The 25981-nt window shown below is 36.5% G+C and overlaps 1 protein-coding gene across 1 annotated transcript in view; it reads right to left on the bottom strand.

Moving 5' to 3' along the window:
- The window catches only part of hpse2 (heparanase 2), a 91120-nt gene that overhangs the window by 25204 nt on the left and 39935 nt on the right, over positions 1 to 25981 (bottom strand). The window contains exons 4-7 of the mRNA XM_079634437.1: positions 25373 to 25546; positions 21906 to 22077; positions 15208 to 15255; positions 686 to 779 (exon numbers count right to left, since the gene is read on the bottom strand). Of these exons, the coding sequence (XP_079490563.1) occupies positions 686 to 779; positions 15208 to 15255; positions 21906 to 22077; positions 25373 to 25546 (488 nt within the window). The remainder of the gene's footprint in view (positions 1 to 685; positions 780 to 15207; positions 15256 to 21905; positions 22078 to 25372; positions 25547 to 25981) is intronic.

Genomic DNA, 25981 nt, shown 5'->3' with positions numbered 1-25981 from the left:
CAAACACCTGCAGATCCACTAAAGAAAAAAGAAAGATGGGAATTCCATATTTTATTACTTATTTTATATTAACAGACCACTGGACCTGAAGTTTTGACCGTTGTCCATCTGACATCACACTTGTAATGGGCACTAATCACGGTCCCACTGGGTTTGGGAGTGAACAAAACTTTGCCGTCTTTTGTTTGATATCTGTGAGGAAAGTCAGTTTTCCCCTCATTCACTTTCAGGGGAACACTGGACCAGATGTGTGAGTTTGAGATGCATAAAACAGGAGAGCTATGTATTTATAGATTGGGCCTCCTGAGGGAAGTCTTAAATGCTGTGAAACCTGGTACTGCTTATTAGAGCAAAAGGGGACCGTTCCCAGAGCAGCTGAGACATCATGAGTCTGAGGGGGAACTTGTAAATTGTAAACTCAATCAAAAGCTTTCCTTCCTTACTGTGCCCTGACTCACGCTCCCTTAACACTAGGCCACCTATCAGACCGACGACAGCTTGTTTGGATGGTGCAAATGAGGATAAACCCGGGGCCCTTGAGATAAACACAGTTAATGAGCACTGGAGGGACTTACAACAACAACAACAACCTCAACACATACAGTATATTAGTACATCTCTGACCTACACATTCAAAAACAAAAGATATCTAGGCTGGCTGTCAACAAACTACTGTAAACATTACCTTTAACACCTTGGTAATCTGCTCAGACAGGGTGTCCAGAAGTCTCGTCTTCATAAAGTCTTCCACTTTGGTCACCCGCCTGTCAATGTAGTAACTGCAAAAAAAAAGAAAAAAAGAAATTCATATTAATATCCTGTTGTTCAAAAGGTTGGGAGAGTATGTTTTAGTATTTTTTGAAAGAAGTCTCATATGCTGAAAAAGGCTGCATTAATTTGATCAAAGATCGTAAAAATAGTAAAACGGTAATATTGCGAAAATTTTCTACAATTTAAAAAAACTATTACTTTCTTTGTTTATATATGCATATATACAGTCATGTGAAAAAGAAAGTACACCCTTTTGAATTATATGGTTGTACATATCAGGACAACAGGTGAACAACAACACATGACATATTACACAGTGGCATTATTTATTTAACAAAAATAAAGCCAAAATGGAGAAGCCATGTGACAAACTTAGTACACTACACCCTATGATACAATTGCTTGTAGAACCACCTTTACCAGAAATAACTTTAAGTAATCGTTTTATATAGGACTTTATCAGTATCTCACATCGTTGGGGAGGAATTTTGGCCCACTTTTCTTTACAACATTGCTTCAGTGCATTGAGATTTGTGGGATTTTGTTTATGCACAGCTCTCCTGAAGTTCCGCCACAGCATTTCAGTCGAGTTTAGGTCTGGGCTTTGGCTGGGCCAGTGCAACACCTTGATTATTTTCCTTTTTCCGCCATTCTGTTGTAAATTTGTCCTGTTACATTACACAGTTTCGGCCAAGCTTTAACTGACAGACTGATGGCTTCATATTTGACTCTAGAATACTTTGGTATACAGATGAGTTCATGGTCGACTCAATGACTGTAAGCCCAGACTGCCCACGTCCAGTGGCTGCAAAACAAGCCCAAATCATCACCCCTCCATCAGCGTGCTTGACAGCTGGTATGAGGTGTTTGTGCTGATATGCTGCATTTGATTTTCACCTAACGTAGCGCAGTGCATTATGGCCAAACATCTCCACTTTGGTCTTGTCTGTCCAGAGGACATTGTTCCAGAAGTCTTGAGGTTTGTTCAGATGCTACTTTGCAAACTTAAGCCGTTCCATGTTCTTTTAAGAGAGAAGAACCTTTCTAATGGCAACCCTTCCAAACAAGCCATACTTGTTCAGTCTTTTTTAAATTGTAATGTCATGAACTTTAACATTTAATATGTTAACTGAGGCCTGTAGAGTCTGAGATGTAGCTCTTTTTTTTTTTTTTTTAGTTTCTATGAGCACTACACAGTCTGAATTTGCGGGGACGTCCACTTCTGGGAAGATTGGCAACTGTTTTGAATGTTTTCAACTTGTGAATAATCTTCCTCACTGTAGAATGATGAACTTCAAATAGTTTGGAAATGGCCATATAACCCTTCTCAGATTAATGGGCAGTAACAATTGCTTCTCTAAGATCATTGCTGATGTGGCATTGTTAACACACCCCTGAATGCTTCAGACAAGCAAACTGCCAAAACTTCTGCTTTTATAGGGCCTGTTTACCCCTGGTCACTTCATGCGTTTTTACTGATCGGATAGCTATTTGATTTATCAAAACGATTACATGTACTTTGTCACATACATGTGTTTTCGCAAACCGGATATAAATAGGATCTCCAATTCCCGCTTTATGCAGATTTAATGGAGCTCACATCACCGAAAAACAACAGATATGAGATGCATTTTATTGATCATCGGCTAATTTAAAAATCAAAGAACGCAATAGGAGAGAGAGCATCATCAGCTGGTAAGATCATTTAGTTTCTGTACTTTTAATGAAGATGATTGTGTATTAAGCGTCTTACTTTCAGTTTTATTTGTGGTAGTTTGCGCGTTGGCTTGATTAAGAGATACTCCTCTCATCTGCCACATATCGGGCTATAACATGTCATATAGCCTATAACACACTCTTACATGTTTATTTTTAGCATTGTTGGGAGGAGTAAAATGTACATATGTGGTTTCAACAACCAAATGCATTTACACATGTCCAGTTTCGTCTGGAATGCGGCCCAGACCACCTCATGATGTGGTTTGAGCGATCGGATTTAATTCCGTCTCGGATGCGTTTCGGAGGGCATTTACACCTGCTCTTTTCACGGTCAGATAGCTATTCGATCACAGAAAACGCATGCAGTGACCAGGTGTAAACAGGCCTATAGAGTTGGTCACACTCATCTCCTTAATTCCTATGGAAGCAGTGAGGTTGTATTTAGTTTGTGACACATGGCTTCTCTAATTTGGCTGTATTTTTGTTACAGATACAAATTACAAATAATGAGACAGTTTAATAAGTTATGTGTTGTTCATCTGAGTTTGTATTTACCTCATTTTAAGTACAACATTTTAAAACAGTTTTTGTCCAGGTACACTTGCACATACACTGTAGATTTTCAGATCGCTTTGGAGGTAGGTTTCTTTAAGCGTCTAGGAGACGTTGCCTTCAGAGCCCCTAAAAGGACATGGTGGTGGGCAAAATATCAGATGGGAGGAAAAATAGAAGAAGATTAAAAAAAAAAAAAAATCAATGCTTTTGCACTCCCCTGAGGAACTTTGTATTCCATCGCAAAAACGTTTGCGTTCCTCTGAGAAACTCAGTTTCTCAAAACACAAAAGTTTTTCAAAGCATTGACTTATTTTTCCTCGCATCTCATATTTTTTCCACCACCATGTCCCTTTAGGCTCCGCAGTTGCCACAGTTCTAAATAATTAGCTTAAACCCATTTTTTTTTATGAAAATACTAGGTGCCTGAGACTTTTGCACAGTACTGTATATACACACACATTCAATATTGTGATTCAACAACTGATTACTACATTTCTAACTAACAATTATTTAAATGTCAAAATAATAACAAAATATTTTCCCTTGAAAATAAAAAGCCTGAGACTTGAATAACATCAAATAAAAACAAACACCAAAATGGCAAAGCTATCAATCTTGATGATTCCAGTACAATATGAAATAACACAATCCACATTTTCCCACTCCAGTAAGCAAAGTTCAAATATGAATTATAGGCATTAAAGGCCATTCTGCAAGTTTACACACAAAATAGCTAGCAGATTTACCCCATGAATTATATTAAGATGTAAAAGACAGTGACAACAAGACGCAGAGCTCTTTCTGGCCGAAGAGCCGCTGCAGCGAGCGAGTAAGAGTGAAAGTGAGAGAGAGAGTGAGAGAGTGAATGTGAGAGAGTGAATAGAGAGAGAGAGAGAGAGAGAGAGAGAGAGAGAGAGAGAGGAGAGAGAGAGAGAGAGAGAGAGAGAGAGAGAGAGAGAGAGAGAGAGAGAGAGAGAGAGAGAGAGAGAGAGAGAGAGAGCGCGAGAGAGAGGAGAGAGAGAGAGAGAGAGAGAGGAGAGAGAGAGAGAGAGAGAGAGCGCGAGAGAGAGCGCGAGAGAGAGAGAGAGAGGGAAGTAGCTGTGGGCCGGCCATCTGGAGAAAGGTGTGGAAAGAGAGACTCAATGAACTGCACCATTGTCAAGCAATACGTCCTACGATCTTGACATATCTGAAGGAATAGTGGTTCTCTGTGGACACTGACTTTCAAAATGTATAGTCTCAATGGGATTAAACCTGCACAACTCTAGAGGCCACAAATCTTCGTTATCTTTGGATCTCGAACAGCGACGAGCAACTCTCAACCTCCCTAGTATCATATTTAGCTAATGTGTCTCCAATTGATGTTTTAGATTCCACTCGTAAGCTAGTAGCCGCTTCTAAACAAAAAGACTTCTGAATTTAGCATTTAAAGTAGAGGAGACGTCTGGAAGATGAGTTAAAGAAAAATGCATCCGTCTAATGGCAAACAGAAACTCCTAATGTAACAGATAAAGAATACATTAGAGAAAGGTTTTATTGCTCAGGGGCTTTCTCTCGTAGCTCAGGACACTTAATTGAATTCTTATGGGTTTTTTTTTCATATCAACTTTGCTACGGATGTTTCTCCTAAAAATAAGAAATAAAACAATAATAAATAAAATGAATAGAATACATTTAAAAAAAAAATCATAAAAATCAATCAAGGCAGGACAAATTGGAATATATTGTGTAAATATAAAGCAAGATATTAAAAATAGATAATTCCACCTAAGATAATTCTTCTGACTAAGTAGGCAGGCTGTTCACATAACTTGTGATGTTTATTATTCCTGGAATTAGGGGTGGGCAATATGACCAAAATCTTATTTCACAATATGAGTCATTTAATTTCACGACAATGATATACATCACAATATGTTTGCTTTAAATTGATTTTTATGATATCAAAATTGTTGATACCACTGGAATTTCAATTCTTGTCACCAATTTCAATATAAAAAAAAAAAAAAACTAATACTATAGCCCAAGAAAAAACCTCTCAAGCTGAAGACAAGTAAACCGTGATAAAATAAGAACAAACTTATTACAAGCATATAGGAAAAACAAACTACAACAGAACAAAGACACAAATGAAAAAATAACCTACCTGAAAAACCTCAAGCACTAAAAATAACAAATACTACATAAATGTAATAATGAAATGTATAAAAACACTGCATAGGTCTTCACTGTGTTACAAAAAAATTGAAAAGTGATTCAGTCAAGAGCAGTGAGACATTAGGGCTGTGTCCGAAATCACACCCTATACCCTTAAATAGGGCACAATTTGAGGGAAAGCCATTTGTAGTGGTGTCCGAAACCATAGTGGACATTATTGAGTGCACTCATTTAATCCCATAATGCACGCGATAATAAGTGTACAAATGATGTCACGCGTTAAATTACTTCCCGTGTCTCGCCAGAAGATGTCGCCCGCAGCTGAATCATCCATCCATTAATTTTCCAAACTACTGGTCCAATGTGGGTACAGCATAATATCATAAAGGTATAAATTCCTTAAAATTTATACATGCTAGTAGTTTTCATTATTACTGAAGCTTCCAGTTTGGTATAATTAGGCTGTCGTCACTTTAAGATCGACTGCACGGATCAACCATACGTTTTCTCAACTGTATACGTTCACTTAAGACATAAACGACTGTGTTTATTTGTATTTAACCGTTCAAGCCCAATTATGCTTTTTGAGAAGCAGGTTCATTATGGAAGTAAAATAATGCCAAATGTTTTTGAAACAAAAAGCCTGTTGAATTGCACTACTTGAAAAAAATATGCATTGCATTAACCATGCTTGCATTTTAATGCATTGTATTTTAGGACTTGCATTTTTTTATTGCCTCAAATTCAACATGGTTGAATATTTAAGCTGTGAATATTTCAATTCAAAACATTTCAAACACATTTTCATTATTAAAAATTCAATAATCCATATTCACCTTTCATATTTCAATTCCAAAATATTCAAACGGTTTAAAAATACAACCTTTAATATTCAACAGGGAATTTTCAGTCCATTTTATTTCGCTTTAAAAATTCGCTTCCTCAAATTCAGTGGTTAAAATTCGACAGTAAATTCAACATTGACATCCAGGAACTGCAGGAAAAGCAGTAGACTACCGAGCATAATCTCCACCTGCTGTTATTCGTCCTCACCAGCAGGGGGCGCAAGCGCGTGTTGTTGACGAAGAGGAGAGCAACAGTTCATTCATAAAAACCCGTTTATAGAAATGTAAGTGTATTTGTGATTATTGCGAGTGCTGTTTTTACAGCTGAGATTATAATGTTATTCCCCCGATGCTGATGTACAGATCAAATGTTACATTTGAAGTAGACATATATTTCTCTTGGTTGTTTAGTTGCCTTAACATTATCACTGCAATGCGCTGCAGTAGCCTATGTTTCCCTCAATACTTCAGGATTGCTGGACATATAAAACGCTCAACGTATAGCTTAATGGACTAATAGTGATATAAAAGAGCAAACTCGCACTTTATTGAGAAGGCTGTATAGGTACTATATGGCTACGGGCAGCAGACTAAAGATGATCTTAACGCGCAAGGTATCACGCCAAGTTTCCCTGTGATATATGGCATAAAGTTGGCTTGACATTAGACCATTTTTTTACAGTCTATGCATTAGACATTCGCACATTTAGGGACCGTCTCTAAAGTTACACACGACATTGGTAGCCTACACACGTTTCTAACTTCAATAGCATTGGGAGAGAATGACTTACAGAAAACTGGTACGTCAGGCATGATACACATGCACACCTTTTATATTTTTGATAAGTTGAAGTTTGCTATTGAAGTTAGAAACGTGTGTAATGTTGAATGTAATTTTAGAGACGGTCCCTAAATGTGCGAAAGTCCAATGTCAAGCCAACTTTATGCAAGTATAGGATATGTCCCACCACTTTCTGCCAGGGTAGATATTGTCCCCACCTCGCAGCACGGATGTACAAACAGCCGAAATAAAACAACTCCAGTTAACCAGCAGAGCATTCATTTAGTTCGTTTGTTAAACAAGAGGCGATCTAGCGCTGAAATGTGTATGAAATCAAGTGCTCATTGCCACTGCGATCAGTGGTGCGGATAGAGTATGTGGCTCGCGAACACTCTTCACTCAGACGCACTTCAATCAGTTGCGGAGACTCTCGTTCCGGTGAAATCACAAAACAAACTGCACACAAAGTGTCCCAGCTTGATATACAACCACTGATAAACATAATCGGTTTTGATGAGGAAAAAAAACTATACGAGTGCGGATTCGAACCCTAAACTTCTGACCCTCATGGCTAAAGTTCTACCACTCGACCATTAAAGTAATTTGTAATTGAGTCGGATCTACTCATGTGAAAATTCCAATTGGAAAATTCTCGGCACTGAAAACATATTAGATCTCATTAAACGACAAATGAAACCCAATGTAGACCTAGGCCACTATATTTTTGATAGCTGGACATCGTAATGTTACTGTACACATCTGATTTATGATTTATTATTGTATTAGCAAAACACACACACAAACAAACTGCGTGAAACTTTGCGCGTTAAATTCATATGATTCTGAGTCCGTCTGCTGCCCGTAACCACATAGTAGGCCTACCTACAGCCTAAAGTGCGAGTTTGGTCTTTTATATCTACTAGTCCACGCTACGTTGAGCGTTTTATATGTCCAGCAACCCTGAAGTATTGAGGGAAACACTAGTAGGCTACTGCAGCACATCGCAGTGATATAATGTTAAGGCAACTAAACAACCAAGAGAAATATATGTCTACTTCAAATGTAACATTTGATCTGTACATCAGCATCGGGGGAATAACATTAATCTCAGCTGTAAAAACAGCTCTCGTAATAATCACAAATACACTTACATTTCTATAAACGGGTTTTTATGAATGAACTGTTGCTCTCCTCTTCGTCAACAACACGCGCTTGCGCCCCCTGCTGGTGAGGACGAATAACAGCAGGTGGAGATTATGCTTGGTAATCTACTGCTTTTCCTGCAGTTCCTGGATGTCAATGTTGAATTTACTGTCGAATTTTAACCACTGAATTTGAGGAAGCGAATTTTTAAAGCGAAATAAAATGGACTGAAAATTCCCTGTTGAATATTAAAGGTTGTATTTTTAAACCGTTTGAATATTTTGGAATTGAAATATGAAAGGTGAATATGGATTATTAAATTTTTAATAATGAAAATGTGTTTGAAATGTTTTGAATTGAAATATTCACAGCTTAAATATTCAACCATGTTGAATTTGAGGCAATAAAAAAATGCAAGTCCTAAAATACAATGCATTAAAATGCAAGCATGGTTAATGCAATGCATATTTTTTTCAAGTAGTGCAATTCAACAGGCTTTTTGTTTCAAAAACATTTGGCATTATTTTACTTCCATAGTTCATGTGCGCGATTCTCTCAGACTTATAGCGCATATAGCGAAACACACTCTCTTTCGCTCTTTATTGCATTTCAACTATAAGTCTTGTGATGGCGCAGCACATCAATGTCATGCGAGCGTAACCGCGATAGAGACGATAGTCCAAAATCTCAACTGGTTGATACATTTCAATCGTGTCTACTGGTATATCGTCCACCCCTACCTGGAATCATCCTTTACTGTAAAATGATAATTACGCAACAGAACGTGTGAGTGCATATGGCTTGAGTCTGACTAAGTAGGTAGGTGGTGTTTTTTAAAAATAAAATTCTCCTCTCTGACACCCTTTCCTACTTCCGTTTCCTTTAATCAGGGTTGACCTCTAGATTAATGAGTCTGTTTAGCCCACCCTCTCTCTGCAGACGCAGGGGGGCTGTCTAATTGAGGGAGAAATGCAAACTTGTTTATGCCCTTATAACTTTTAATGACCGCAGCTATTGCATGCACTTGATAAAACACTTGGGGTTTCTCATTACTGGATAATTCAAAGCCACTCAGCATGGAACTAATTAAAGTCATTGAAAGCACATCCAGCCGTCATTGTGCTGGGAGATAAAAGAGAGCGGCCATTCGCTAATGAGCTTGTTTGCCATATTGCAATGCAGTGTTGAGCAAGTCAAACGCTTTCTGAGTGAGAGCTTATAAAGCGACAGCAACACCTGAAGGAAAACTCAAGAACGAGATGTAAAAAAACTGCTGGCCTTCATAATTCGCTGAAGCTCTCTGAACACAGCATCTGTGATTCCTCAGATCATCACAGGAAAAAAAAAAAAAAAAAAACTCTTGCTGACCTGGAACTGGCCTTATCGGTCTCCAGCAGTCGGCAGTGACTGCTCGTGTCAGGCTTGAGCTCGACACTGCACTCCTCTCTAGACAAGCTTGTTCAACAATAGATTTTGTTTTTTTTCTTCTCTTCTGATGGCCCAATCAGGCCAGTTCAGCTTAGGGTCCCAACACAATAAATGAAAACAAAGTAAAAAAAAAAAAAAAAAAAAAAGTATATATATATATATATATAATTGTTCTATTTTATAACAATATGCATTTCTATTTAATATTACCTTAATAAGCGGTGGCCATCAACTTTTCTTCTAGATTTTATTTCATTAAAATACAGTACATTTTCTTTATTATTGTATGCAGTGTTGTAAAGAAAATTACAGAAGTAATTTTCTAAAAATAAAATAAAATGTTATATAAATAAGCCAGGGCAAAGTACATAGTATATTGTGTAAATATACAGCAAACAAGACATTTTAATCTCTCTCTCTCTCTCTCTCTCTCTCTATATATATATATATATATATATATATATATATATATATATATATTTTATTTTTTTTACAATTTTTTTTTTACAATTTTATACAGTTTTAAAACTTAATATGAAAATAAATGAAATAAATAGTTAAGCCAGGGCAAAACATATTGGAGCATATTGTGTAAATATAAACCATTAAACATGTATAATTTTAAATCACTACAAGAGCTGTTCACATTACTTTTGTAAATAAAATTCTTTAAAAAAATTCTTACGAAAATAATATTTATTTGTTACTTAAAACCTAAACTTATTTGAATTTTTATTAGATTTTTTACAAATTTAAGTATTTAAGTTAAATTATGGAAGAACTATATATCATGTCAATGACAGCTATACATTCATAAAACACACTTTGCCCAGACTGTGCTTTATTTATCATTTTAATGTCATTCTATTGGATGCTTCCAAGAAGACCATACCAAATCATTCACAATTCAGACAAAACATTATCTTTCTCAGCCAGCTAGATAACTTTACTTTGGAAACATTAATCAACAGAATTCATAATACAATACTTGACAGAAAAACATGGGCAACCAATAGTATCATCAACTCTGTTACCGAGCAATCGGAGGCAGAAAAATAACCAGATGTCCAGACTTTCAGCCAAATTCCATTAAAAAAAAAAGAAAAAAAAGAAGTCATTTCATACAACATCCAGAGCTGCGTCTGTGATAATCAGCAAAAATAAAACTGGGAGAAGTTCCACAGAAGTACACACATCATTCACTGTTAACCCTGATAACAACTTCCTTTCCTAAAATTAATGACCTGATATCAGGCATTACATCATTTTCTAGTCTAATGCGTCAAACTGGAAATTATGGCTAGATTAGAAGTACAATTTGTCCACGTAAAAAACACATCTCTATTTTAAGGATTCGGGAATCTTTTAGTTTGGTTCTTGTCCGTCTTTTAGTTTGGTATTCCGGTTGGCTTTTATTTTGAAGTTCTTTTTCATGTTCTTGGCTTTGTTTTATTTGCTGTTTGGAACTTCTTGGAACACAAAAAAAAAAAAAAAAAAATCTGATTTTGTCAAGATGCAGATGACCTCATGCAAACCTGGCAGAACCCAGGAAGAGGAACATATAGTTTATGATAAACATTTGTTTTTACGCAAATGCAACACATAAATCAGTCAAAGCTCTGACATCACATGATTCAAAATCCTGTTTGGTGCAAAAGCTGACAGGTGCATGACACAAGGTGACTGATAATCACACAAATCAAAATCACAGCATTACATCACCGCATTATTTATCGTCCTCAATGCGGTTGCCAGAAGACCGCTGTGTTGTAAATGAACACCTGTCAAGTTAACTGTACTGCTATACAAAGCAAAAAAGCAGTAACTGCATTTTTGGTCAAAAATGAGTTATCTTTTTCATGACATTCAGGGCATCCTTTGTTATGTGACAAAACATCTTATCTCAAATGTGTGTCGTTTTGGAGAAAAATGGTAATAATCTACCTACAACTACTTAGGCTGGATGACACAGGATAACTTTAAAGTCATTTTTCTCAGTTCTGCACTCTGCGTAGTTACTGCCTTTTTGCTTTGTAGGGCAGTGTAGCATTGCCATTTTGTTTCTTTACACATCATCTTCCAGGCATTGGGCCGGTTTAAAAAAAGAAAAATTGGTATAAAATGTTTTAATATAAAAACCTAATTTCATGCAAAAATACCTATATTGTGATATATCGTTATTGTGATAATAAAATGACTCGTATCGTGAATTAAGATATTGGTCATATCGCCCACCCCTAATTGTAGTAATTAAATATTCGCACAGTTATCACCAAAGCTTGCTCCATTTTTTTGTAGACCATTAAACTGTTTTACTGCCTCATAAGTCTGAAATCAGTTGTGTGCGCAAACGCCTGTAAAGTCATTGCCTGATAGAACAGCGAGTCAACAAGTCAGCAGCCTAAGCTTTCGGACGCAGCCGTCATGTACAATCCCATATTTGACTAAAGAAGGCAGCATGGATACTCTACAACTAATGAGGACACACCTGGATTCAATCAGGATTAGAGAACAACATAAAACAAGAGGTTCAAAATAAAAGTCAAGACAAGAGATGCCCAGTCCCTTACGCTCCACAATCAGAACACTTCTAATTTTCAGCCTCTCAATTTACTCTCAAAGTAGAAAACACAGTCCTCGCCTCCATAAGAAGTTAATAGGATAGAGGGTTTTGACATGAGCCGTTGTTTAGAGATGAATACACTACAGGTGATTATCATTTAGCCTCAGGAACACAGCTGCTCTAATCCCTAAAAGAGTCTTTACTGTTCTGCCGCAGGTGAAGCGTAACTGATCTCACTTATTAAAAACTACTATTACTCATCATAAACAAATGTGTGATTTATATTTATGCATGTATTCATATACATTTATAAATGTATATATATTATATAAACTACTGTTTCTGAAGTTTCACTTTTAAAGTTTTTCTAAAACAACAATTCATACTTTTGTTTAGCAAGGTTGCATTAAACTGATAAAAAGTCACATTTATAAATGTTACAAAAGATTTATATTCCAAAAATGCTGTTCTTTCAAAAAAATTATTCATTGAAGAATACTGAAAAAATTGATCATGCACTGTAAAAAATGATATGATCAATAAGTTATGACAACATATGTTCTTCAAAACAAGTTAAGGCAAGTTCAAACTACAGGATTTTAAACCGTCGGGCTGAACTGTGCGGTTCACACGCTCTCTGTGAAATCAGGAGTGTTCAAGTTGTTGAGCTGTTCACACCACACGACACAACGTGATTGATCCGCAACAGGAGGTAACGCACTACACGAGTTGACAACAACTCTGTCATCCAACGATTATATCTTGTCTACAAACCATGTTTTGTCACGAAAAATCACGAGATAAATTAAACCGGAAATGACGCAATACAGCACGTGCGCCACAACCCAGCGAAGAAGAACACAAGAACACAAGTACACAACACGCGAGTCTTTGTTTGAATATGGACAGACAGAAATTAGTGCTGCAAACTGTTTGCGCGATGATTTGTTCTGAAAAAAAAAACTCGTATTTTCCCGGTGACCTCAACCCATGCCTTGCTCTGATTGGCTGTAGCTCATGACATCACATGTGGTTGAGTCGTGCGACAGCTCCGGATATCTAGCATGCTAGATATTTTTCTGGGCTCTGCGAGGCGTCTGCGAGGCGTCTGCGAGGCGTCTGCGAGGCGTCTGCGAGGCGTCCGCGAGGCGTCTGCGAGCGTCTTTGATGCGTTGTTGGCTCTTTCATACTAACAGATTGGCGAGCGTTCATCGGCCGCTAATCCCCCGCGATTTGCACGCGATAACAACCCGACCTGTCGGCGAGCTCAACAATTTGCAAATCTGGCTTAAATCGGGCTAAAAATCCTGTAGTGTGAACTAGGCATAAAGCAAAGTTGATTGTAGTCAAAAAATGTAAAGGCAGCAACTTTTTTTACAGTGTGGTTTCCAAATTGCAAATCAGCATATTAAAATGTCACTGAAGACTGGAGTAATAATGCTGAAAATTCAGCTTTGCCAATCACATGAATAAATTACATTTTAAAATATATATTGAATTAGAAAACAGTTTTTTTTATTGTAATAATATTTCACTATAATACTGTTTTTACTGTATTTTTTATCAGATAAATGCAGCCTTTGTAGGCTTAGAATATAATAGAATAATTACAGAACAGAATGTTTTCGTGTAAAGTATGAAAGGAATGCTAATTGTTTTAACCAAAGTGTGAAGTACTATTGAACATACACCAACTGTTGACGTCTTTTATGATGCTTCTCAGTAATGGTACTTAACCAGATTAGGGAAAAAGCCTCAATTAGAGGCCTGCATGTGTTTGCTAGGAGTGTAAATTTACCTTCCAGCACATTATCCCACCTCACAGGTGTTAGAAATTAAGGCGGAGGTGGGGAACTGCAGACTCATGTTTGATTAACAACAGAGCAGGAGGACAAACTTTGTGTGTGCTGATGCCTAGAGAGCAAGGTAGCCAATGACATGTATATTACATGCAGTGCAATTTCAATAAAAGCACGTGTCCATAATGACTGAATATTGAATGAATATTGTGTAAAACGCTCATAACAAAATATCTGAAAACAGGAAATGTGTCTTATCCATTGACAAGGCAGTTGAATTTGAAAATGACACTGGTTTAACTAGTACCTCTCTTAATTGACCAGTGGGTAACATTAACCCTAACCCTTAAAATGGCCAAATATCAATCAGTTAATTGGCCTGGCCGAGATAGGTCCAACTGCAGAACCACAGAACCATACGTGAGGATGACAGCGCCAGCCTGACAGTCTGATGCCGGAAGTGGGCGGAGCAAGGCGTTATTTTCAAACAACGCTATTTTAAAGAATTTTTTTAAACGATTTAATGGAAAATATATATTTTATATATATATATATATATATATATATATATATATATATATATATATATATATATATATATATATATCAAATATTACAAAATATACAAATTATGTTTTGTCCTATTAACAAAATACAATATACTAGCTAGGTCTAATATTAATAGTTTTTTAAAAGTTAAAATTATACTTTATCCATTTGTTTTGTTTATATAGGCCTACTGAAAATAAAACTATCGATATCAAATTCTTTCTGGAAAAAGTGGTATCGGTGCATCCATTCCCTACTAAAAACTATTGTGCATAACAAATTATGAAATTACCTTTATACATTTTTTTTAACAATGATGATGAAGCCAGTGGTACTAAACTGGTTGCTTCAGGACCCAGAATTAGTACCAAAATGTTTTATTGTTATAGGCTAATAATAAAAAGATCCCTAAAATAAACTATTTAAAATGTATGAAGAGTACCATTACTGCTCAACAATTTGACTAATTATGTAAAACCAAAACTTTTTGTTAAAGTTGGTATGGTCTATAAGTGTGTCTATTTTTTGTCCACTCCTAACTATACACAAACATACTCCGATGCAAAATACCAGTATATAAAATGTATACCTTACACAATTGAGTACATAGTGCATAAGTACATAGTGAGTCATTTGGGACACAACATTTGGGAATTACACACACACAACTTAATGTGCTTTTTTCCCCAATATTTGCACTGTTTTTCTCCTGCAGACCTGCGTCTCATTTATGGGTCGTGACCCACCAGTTGAGAACAACTGAAACTTTTGCATTCGCATTCTGTTTTGGTTTCATTCTGCAAAGCTGCATTGCATCTTTAGAGAGATGATCTCAAAGTTTCCATAAACAATGGAGAATAATAAAAGGTTGTAATTTAAAAAAGGTAAAATACCTACTGTTGCCACGTTACTGCGTCGACCACAGAACCACCGTTTTTCATAAACCTGTGAAAGAGAGAAAAATTCAGTATTGTTAAAGTCAATAGGGACGGTTATTATTGCATTGGAAAAAACTAAATGATTATTTAGCAAATTTAGTCAGCTCCACCATCATAAAAGACACACACAAAGAAGAACTGATAGACCCATAAGGAGGTGTCTGTTTATTTCGCTGGTGACACTGATCGCTCATGCTGTCGAGAGGATAGTTTACCAGGGAGCTGAGTAATCTTAATCAAACGAGGGAGCAAAACTCCTTATAAGGAGCAAAGTTTCTAAACAGTTTTTCGTGTGAAAAATAGCGACCACCCTTCCAAAACTCCACGCCGTCCCATAATTCCCCTCTCGTCTCTCTCTCTTTCCCTCTGTCTGTCTGCTGAGTTAAAACGGCATTTATCATTTCCATCTGAACGAGACTGGTAGCAGCAAGGGGTGGCGTCTCGCTCTGAGGAAGACCTTCGACAAAGCACTTGTGGTTGTAATAGCGAGTTTCATTTCAGCCTGCCAAAGTTTTGACTGCTCGAAAAGCCCCCGCAGGAAAACACGAGGCGGCCTGTGGCAGAAAGTAATGGGGCGCACCTACCCTGCACAGTACAACTCACACAGAGCAGAGAAACTTAGGCAAAAATTAAGCCAGATTGCTAAGAAGTGCTGAGAATTATAGGCCTCCCTGTGGGCCCAGGTTTTCCTCCTTGAAAAATAATTAATAATAAAAATAAACAATGTTACGAGACTTTTATTTAGGGGTGGGCATCATGACCGAAAAGTTATATCACGATATGACTCATTTTATTATTTATTATTTATTTTTTGCTGGAAATCGGGTTGTTAAAATGCCATAGTTTTAGATGATGTTGACATTTTTGCAATCATATATTCTACACAATACTAGCCTTCTGTAAAAAAAGAGCTCAAGCTTACTAACATACACAGTCAGTAATACATTTTAATTGCAAGCATTATTTTTTTTTATTTTTTTTTACTTTTACTTTTTTTTTTTTTTTATATAATAATATTAATACTATTTTATTATATATATATTAATATATGTAATAATATATAATATAATGTCAAATAAACTATTATTAATATTATTAGAATATTTCCCATTTTTTAAAATCTTTTTAAATAAATATATGTCATTTTATATATATATATATACACCTTTACTAGTATTACTATCAATTGCTTACTGCAGGAAAAAACAAACAAAAAACATTATCCCAGATGATTTCCAATGTGGTAAGGAAAATAAAAATTTTGCATTTCAAGTTTATGTTTCAAAGACTTTTAGATAGGTAAGAAATTATTACGAAAATTACTTTCTGCAGTAAATTAGTACATCCGTGTTCTTTTTTCTTTCATTTTGGCAGTTTATTCGCCCATTGTTCATTCCAGTGCGTGTGTGTGTGTGTGTGTGTGTGTGTGTGTGTGTGTGTGTGTGTGTGTGTGTGTGTGTGTGTGTGTGTGTGTGTGTGTGTGGACAGGGCCAAATGGTTGCAAGAATAAGGAAGCTCTGGTCAGGCATTGATAGATTTATGTCTGGCTCTGTCACACAGGAATTACAACCGATTAGTATCCACTCACAAAAGCCATTATTCTACGAAACCAGTTTTTGATGAACAGCACAAAAGCACAAACAATGTTGAATGAATTCTCACAAATGAAACCCAGAGGTATTTATCTCAGAGGTCATTACAAGAACAGAATTAGAAAAATGTGGTCTTAATACTAAGCACATCAACACTGGCACTGCTTTAATAAGCTTCTGTCATAAAAATATATGTGTTTAGAACCATAGCCGTATTGCTCAAATCCTCTTTAACCCCCTGAGGTCGGCAAACGCGCGGGCGCGTTTTGCTCGTTTTTTTTTACATAGCAGCAAAATAGACCTAAAATACTCCGTCGGTTTTGGTCATACAGACTTAAGAAATATGAAAAAATTAGCTGTTAAATGTCTACTTTTTTATGTGTCCACTTACAATCGAAATAAAACATTGTGCTTTTGTAAAATAAAGAAAGTAAACAGGGAGTGCTTTATGCCTCTCCGTCTCCGTGAACTTTTTTTCTGAAGCACTTCTCTAAACTCAAATAAAACTCAGCGAATACTATTCACTCAGACATGAGCTATATATCTCTATAATCATTTAAGTGTGTAGTTTTAAATTATCTAATTCAAATCTAAAACAAATATTCTCTGTTTATGTAATCTATATAAAAAGAGCGAGAGATCAGCTGTGCTCATTATCTTTCTGCCAGCTCATTACTCCGCTAATGTGACACGCCCATCGAGAGCGCGCGCGCTATTCAAACACAGATAATCTGAAGCAACACATGCAAACCAGTCAACACCCACAACAGCTGGACAACACACTCGCTGTGAGGAATAGCTCTGCTAATAATATCGTGATTATCCTGGAAATTTTACCTCAAACGTGCTGGAGTAGCCGAACAACGGACCCAGCTGCAGATCATCAGTAAGTGCTTTGTTCTAATCGCGATATGAACTGGTGTCTGTAAACCGCAAAAGACTGTTTAAATTTGAATCGCGTTTCTGTGTTTGAATGAATGAACGGCACATGTGCATGCGTTTGTTTACTAACGTTACAGCTCGCGCGTGTCTGTGTGTGTGAATGAAATATCTATTGCCTACTGAGATGAGTAAAAATCGACTGAATACGTTGAAATAAAATGTCTTTGTATAAGCAACGTTTTAAACTGCAAATTAACATTTATGCCCTAATATAGGCTATATTATAAAAGACGATATGTTACAGACGAAATATGAAAGAAGTTTGTACTGCCACATCAAAACCTAATTTCCAAGGTGCAAACAAAATCTTAAAAGGTCAATATAAGCCTTCTCTTTAAATTATTTTTGTGTTTTATTAGTGACAAATTTGGGGAGAGGATAGCCTACATAATCCAAAACTTTCTGAAAATACGAATGAGAATTAACTGCACAATTACTAGAAATGTTTACCTTGGATATTATACAATTTGCAAGCATTACACAGTTTGTGGAAAAATACACTTTTTTTTCAAGATGTTTCCAACTCTGAACCAATTCTGTAGATGTGTGTGTGTGTGTATGTATGTATGTGTATATATATATATATATATATATATATATATATATATATATATATATATATATATATATATATATATATATATATATATATATATATATATGTGTGTGTGTTGTCTTTGCATTCTGTGTGGCTCAGTGACACACTCAGTGAAAGGCTCATTAGTATGCAGCATTAGCAGCTCTTCTTTGTCTTCTCCAGGTGTGAATGAGGACATTATTCATGACCTTCTTGGATCATTCACGCCCCCCTGCATATTGCCTTTCCAAACAAAAAGTGTCTTACAAAATTTAAATCAATCTATTGTTTAATGTGAACGATTAGCCCGGATGATTTTCAGATCATTTTGAAGTAAATACTCTAGCCGACAACATCCATTAGTCAACAGTATTGTGGGAATATGTGAAGTTGGTCGTTTGTGGTCTTATATCAGAACATTTAAGTTTGAGTTTTTTGAATAACCACGCATAAATAATATTCTCTCAAAAATGCAAACATGTACATACATGTTGCTCACATATTATGATAGTCATGTTCGTGCTAAATAGAGTGTAATTACACCTTTGCCATTAATATGTTTATAAGCAACTGAAAAAAATAAAAATATCAGGGCATTTCAAAACATCTCAAGGACCCCAAAAACACCTTAGACTCCAGAGGGTTAAAAATCACATGCTGAACGATTGAGACATGATTTTCATTTGAAAGGGAATTTAGTCATGTGGATTTCCATAAATGTTTTGTCCTTTATAGAAACAATACATTAAAGGGGTCATATGCTGTGATTTCTTGTTTTCCTTTTTCTTTAGTGTGTTAATATGTAGCTGTTAGTTCAAGTATAAGATCTGCAGAGTTACAAAGCTGAAAGTCACAAACCCAAAGAGATGTTCTTTATAAAAGTTAAGGCGCCCACGCCTAAAACGCTTCGTTCAAACACGGCCCCACAAATCTACGTCAGTGTTTCATAACACCGCCCAAACGTACAGTATACGCAAAGAAAGAAGGCGTAACTTTTATTCTCTCGGTATTATTGTTGCCGCCGGCGTCGCCATGTCGTGGAGACACTGTGTTTTTTGTTGCGAAAGCCAAACTGCTTTGTCTGGCCTTCCAAAAGAGGACACAATTAGAAAACAGTGGTTAAAGGCACAATATGCAGGATTTCCGTTTTTGTCAAACAGTGACCCCTAGAGTCGCTGTGGAGTACTTGTATTTAACGTCACTGTCGTAAACACCACTCACGCAGAGCCGTCTCTGCACTCGCGGCCTGATCCCCTCCCCCCTGTATACCGGTTCCTGTTCAGTAGAATGGAAGCGTCGGACATCGAACAGGCAAAGATAGACTCCGAAGATGTCTACCGACCAGGTAATGTCAGTTACATCACTGTTGTATCCTTTGCTGCTTTTTAGCTCTCGTCAACGAGTGAAAGCCTGACCGAGTAGGACTCTTGCCCGGTTCCTCACGCGGTCAGTTTCTCGTTTTCTTTTCCTTCCTCCGTTTTCTTCGTCGACTCGGCCATGATTAGCAAGTAAAGCAAGCCGTGATTCTCTCAAGATTTGGCGGGGCGCCACCTCCCAAACTTGCATTGCTGGTTTTGCCAGCGGCGTCGCCCCCCCAGGTATGATTCGTCCAACTACGAGTTTGTTTACCATCGAAATGACTTTGAAGCTGTTATATTAAGGTACAATTCTTGCATAGTGTGCCTTTAAGCTTTGTTTACAACACCGTTCCAGAACAGTACAACCAAAATATTCGACTGTGTGCTGTGCATTTTTCGGAGGACTGTTTCCAGAACTTGGGAGAGTAGCTACAAGGCCGGCTGTGCACAAAAGTTGATTCTAAAAAGTGGGGCAATACATCTTTGCGAGTACATTCTGGTGCTTCTGACTAACACAGCCTGTAAGTTTTCTTATTTTAAGAATTTGCTACGGACTATTCAAACGCGAGTTTTGAACAGTATAGAGTAGCGCTTGCTTGTTGTTTCTACGATCACAGATGCAGACATGGTTTTGTGTTTACATAGTGTTCTCACACCCGTAGCACAACACGTAAAAAGACAGTATAAATCATTATAATCAGTAATTATGTCCCCAATGAAATAAAACCTTCCTGATCTGCATTTTCCGGTTCAGATTCGGGCTCGAATTGATAAGGTAGTACGACATTTTCACCTGTCATTATTGCTTTGGGAGCTGATGATCCAAATATGGTAAGGGGCGTGACATTTCCGTCACACGATTAAGGTTTTTAGGCCAATCACAATGCACTAGATCGCTGGCCAATGAGAGCACACCGTGCTTTTCAGAACGCAAGCTTTTGTAACAATCAACACGTTTCATAGAGGCATAGAGGAGCAACAATAATGTACAGTATGTGTAAAATAATTACTTTTTTTTACCTAAAATGACGTAAACACATTCCTAAATACACACCAAAGACACAAAATAATGTTCTTTTTAGAACCATCGTATAACCCCTTTAAAAAAAACCTGGACCCAAAGGTTTTTCATGATGTTCATTTCTGTCAGCAGTTTTTGAATAGCCTTATTCTTCTGCACTGTAAAAAAAAGAAAAAGAAAAAAAAGGGACTTTTATAAATAATTCAGAAAGGTTCAGTCGATTGACACTAAATCGTAAGCCTACGTTGATGCTCGTAGAGACAATTGGTGGCAATTGTTCTACGATCAACTTAGGCTTACTGTGCTTTTGGGAAACGCAGCCCCTGATTGGTTCTTGATTTACTGACTGCAAGTTATTTCTTTTATAATATCTCACTGGAATTAAAATATGCTACTATGTTGCGCTACATGCTCAAAATTGAGGGCTGCCGTCCTGAAGCCTCTGCGCTCTTGCAGGAGAGAGTGGGAGGAACAAGTAACACACAGGTGGAACATTGCTCTGTCACGCCATTAATAGAGTGACACTTTATTTATCTGACGGTGAGTTTCAATGGTGCTACAGGCCCCTGGACTAACAATCCACATGGAGCAACATAAACACGGCTCAGCTATGTGCTTCTCCAGGCAGGCGGACAGTCCCGCGCTCTCTTAAACAATGTGCTTTGGAGATCTCTTATACGAGCCATGAAAACGAGTCACACATCAGATAAGCCCTTCTCCCAACACCATGTGTGAACAGTCACAACGCCTTCTACACTAAAAGCGCAAAAAAAGCAACATGATGTGACAATCACATCCAATAAGAACATATTTAAGACTCCCATTAGTAGTCACACTGCTAAACTGCTGCTCATCTACAAAGTTAAACTGCTTTACTTTAAATATAAATCCCTATTTTTTAGGTACGTTACAGCCAAGAACTGTGATTTGCTAAAATAACTGTTTTCTATTGTAAAATGTATTCCTGTGATGGCTGAATTTTCAGCATCGTTACTCCAGTTTTCAGTGTCAATTGAAAAGCATTAAGCATTATAAAAACAGCTAAAAAAAAATCCTAACCTAGGCCTATTTGGTTTATAACTTATCCCTCTTCACGTATGTCAAACATACAAATAAGTGCATGCAGGGAGGTTGTTATATTTCTGAACAAATGACAGAGATACTCACCCGTCTAGTAACAGGATTGCGTTTTTACGAGGATGGCCGACGTTGGGCCCATAGAGGTTTGCTCGGCTGTAGAAACGCACAGACTGCAGTAACGTCCTCAGAAGAGCGTAATCCTGAGCCAGACGAGAGCTGTTGACTGAACGAGAAGCCATTGTGCGGTAACTGTTGGGCTCTGTGCGAGGAAATAAAGTATAAATACACATGATGAGATTCTGCTTTACTAATTAGGAATGAATTCATTTAAAAGGGAATTTGTACAAAAGTTTGGGTTTTGGGATTTTTTTTAATGCTTTTGAAAATCTCTCATGCTCAACAAGACAAGAAAAACAATTATATTACGAAATATTATTACAATTCAAAACAACTCTTTTCTATTTAAATGTATTTTAAAATTTAATTTATTCCTGTGCTGCAAAGCTGAATTTTCAGCATCATTGCTTTTTTTTTTAAACATGTGAAACAACGTAAAATGACCCTTTTTATCAATTTAATGCATCCTTGCTTATATAGACACAGTACCGGTCAAAAGTTTGGAAACTTTACTAGAAGTCTCTTATGCTCATCAAGCCTGTGATTAAAAAGAATTCTATTTGAACTTTTTATTCATCAAAGAATCCTGAAAAAAGTATCACAGGTTACTTTATATTAAGCAGCACAACTGTTTCCAAAATTGATAATAAATCAGCATATTAGAATGATTTCTGAAGGATTATGTGACACTAAAGACTGGAGTAAGGATGCTGAAAATTCAGCTTTGCATCACAAAAATAAATTATATTTTAAAGTATATCAAATTAGAAAATCATTATTTTAAATTGTAATATTATTTCACAATATTACTGTTTTTTTCTGTATGTATGATCAAATAAATGCAGTCTTGATGAGCAGAAGAGATTTATTTCAAAAACATTAAAAAAAGTAATGTTTCCAAACTTTTGACCGGTACTGTATCCTGTTTAATCATTATGTTTAATTTTGTAATTTTGGAGCTTGACAATCGTGGCAAGTAAAAATAATAATTTTTTGGGTGAACTATCCCTTTAAGACGTTTGATGCAAGCTGACACCCAATCGCAAGCGAGCATGCAAACTGCCTTTGAATTACGACCTATATTGTGGTCAGCACTTTGTAAACTATTTAAACAAGGCAACACTTGTGGGAGGTGCACACTTGAAATCACAGCGAGGATGTTACAGAAGTCAAGTGGTGAATTTTATAAACATCACAGCCTGAGTGAGTGTGTGTTTGTGTAGGGAGAGAAACACAGAAATGCTGAGCTGTTGTCAATACAGTACCGGGCCAGGCCGAGGCCAGTGGAAAATATGAGACATTATTATTATACATTAAAATATTATCCAGATCCTATCATTTAGAAAAAGCACATTAACACAGTCATGAAATAAATCATCACAGTGCCCATGCATCATTGAAAACGTTGTGTCACGCTGGCAAGACCCACTCAATAAACATCCACCCACAGCTGAAAATATTTCCCTTTGTTTCATTTGGCCTCCTAGTTTGCCTTGAAAGAGTTTGTTTTTGACTTAACAGCTTCGCAAAATCTGATTTAGCAAGTTATCCCTAACAGCTTTTCTTCGGACGTGGTTATTGTTACAGTTGAAGACAAAAAGACAAACATCCAAATGGCTGTTCCAGTAACAACATGCCTTTATTAGGTAAATGGAAGGATTTAACTCTAATCCAGACTCTTATCCAGTATTACATGACAGATATTAATTATGATAAAATATCATTCTTTTTTGTATGAGTTTTACACTTGGTATGAGCAGATAGATTGCTCTCTTCGAGCGTTCTGCTCCCTTCGGTCTTATATGACAATCTCAGAGCAAAAGCAGCAATGTGCTGCACGCCGGCAGCTAGTAACCATTTGACACATTAAGAATGTAGCCAATAAACAAACGATTAAGACAATATATGGTTTATGTACATTCTTTAAGCGGGCTCTCGTATTTTTATAGGTTTAGTGTCTAGTATGGAAAATGCTAAGTGTGCAACTACATGCTGTCAATAACAGATATATATATATATATATATATATATATATATATATATATATACACACACACACACACACACATTTATATACACACACACACTGTATATAATTTTATGGAACCCATTATCATCATATGATTATATTTTTTGTCATAAGTTTGTTGTTTTGATGTTTATAGAGAGACATTTGATGCAAGGGCATCATGAATAGGGCAATTTGCAGCATGTCTGGAACAGGACAAAAGATGAATGAGTGTTTAGAGCAGATTACAAAGTCACCAGGTGTCCTTTTGGATTCTGCTTTGTGATTTGTCTCCTGACATAAGCCCTATTGGAATGGGATTAGTTTTATATGAAGTATAGTATAATGTAATAATGACCTCTTGAAATGGCCATGCGGGTTATTTTTCACACAAAAGTCCACAACATTGTATCAGTAAAGACTGCTTCTATAAAATATTCCCAGCTTATACAGCTGACACTTTTCCAGCCTTTATGCTGTTGTACATCAAGCACTTCAAGTGTCTCAAGTGGATGTGGGTCAATGAGAAGACGAGATGCTTGTTGAGAATGGATTAATGGACCTTTTTTCACGTTTTTGTGCGATAACTTGGAGAGAGACTAAGGACAGAAAGAGCCTAAGGGCAAGGACAAATTAAGTCTCACAACTCGTTTAATGCTTTATTTAGCTTGTTTTAGTCAATTAAATTCAGATTTAATTCCTCTTATTAATCCTAACATGTTTAATCTTTCCATTATATTTAATTATCTAAGCAAACATTTTTTTAAACATAACCACATATGTAATTGGAGGCGCCCTTATATGGGCAGTAATGGAGTCTGGTTGTCAGCTAGTGAAAAAGTTTGGTACTGCGCTCAAACAAAATCTTACTGAAAGCTAATTTTTTGAGATATCAACCTACAATTTGAAACACAACTTGTTCAGATTTTTGGCTTTGATTTTTTTGCAGTTTTAGAGTCACCCAGGCTTTGAAAAAATATATTTGATATAAAATATAAATAATTACAATTTTTACATTGTACATTTTCATAAACTCAAACTTCTATAACTTTTTTTCTGTTTCACTTTCTTAATTTATTTCACTTCTACAAAAATCTGACAAATGTCTTCTTTAAAACAAATCCTATGTCTATGTTCCAAAGCATTCTTGAATTACAACCATTTAAAATCGGAATGTGCATTTTCATGTCTATGTCCATGTCAAATTCATACAGGTTTGGGACAACTTGAGGGTTTAAATTTAGAAGTGAACGTCTAGTTCAAGAAATCAAGACGTCTTGTCTTGTCATAAGTCTTGTTCATGAATTCCACCTTGCAAGGTTCACCTGCAACCTTTTAGTTACACACTCCCACAATAATCACTTCTAGATGGATGCTTTCTTTTTTCTTTAGTAGATGCATGAATGATGTCAGAGCAGAGAGGACTCACCATTGCCGAGCTCCCAGGAGATGTTGTATTTTTTGCCGGCGCTGTATTTGAGCAGGCTCAGAGCACTGGAGGTGTTCCATGAGTTGTCAGGGTTTCTGTGCAAGGCATTCAGCCCAAAGATCAGGTGCAGTCCTGCGCAGTCGGCAAAGTTGTAGAGTTTGTCTAAAGACCTGGCTGGGAAAAAGCCAAACAAAGCTGTAACATTGATACTTGCATTTTTTTTTATCATAACCATTTTACATTTTAGTTAGTTAGACTATTGTAGTGTTTCTCACCCGTTGGTTCTAAAGACCGTTTTGAGTGTGTTGCGGAGTGAGGAGTAAAAAAAATAAAAAAAATAAATAAAAAGTAATTCTTAATGTTTTACTGATGCAAGACTTTTATTTTGAAAGACATCCATGAAAGCTGTTGACTCTTCTGTCAGATGCAGTTTAAGTAAAGAGTGACTGAGAAAAAAGCATTGTACTGTTTCAGTATCCGTTGTCAGATGAGATGTTGACAGGCTATATCAGTGTCATTATTCTAACATTATTTTCATGATGAAATTAAAAAGTCTTTCACCTCAGAACAACCAAATTTGATGTCAAGTCAGATATACTGTACGGTGAC

The sequence above is a fragment of the Phoxinus phoxinus genome (genome assembly GCF_949152265.1).
Source record: "Phoxinus phoxinus genome assembly, chromosome: 14".
NCBI classification, from domain to species: Eukaryota; Metazoa; Chordata; class Actinopteri; order Cypriniformes; family Leuciscidae; genus Phoxinus; species Phoxinus phoxinus.
The sequence above is the reverse complement of the archived record's forward strand: the minus strand, read 5'-3'. Positions and strand labels throughout refer to the sequence as shown.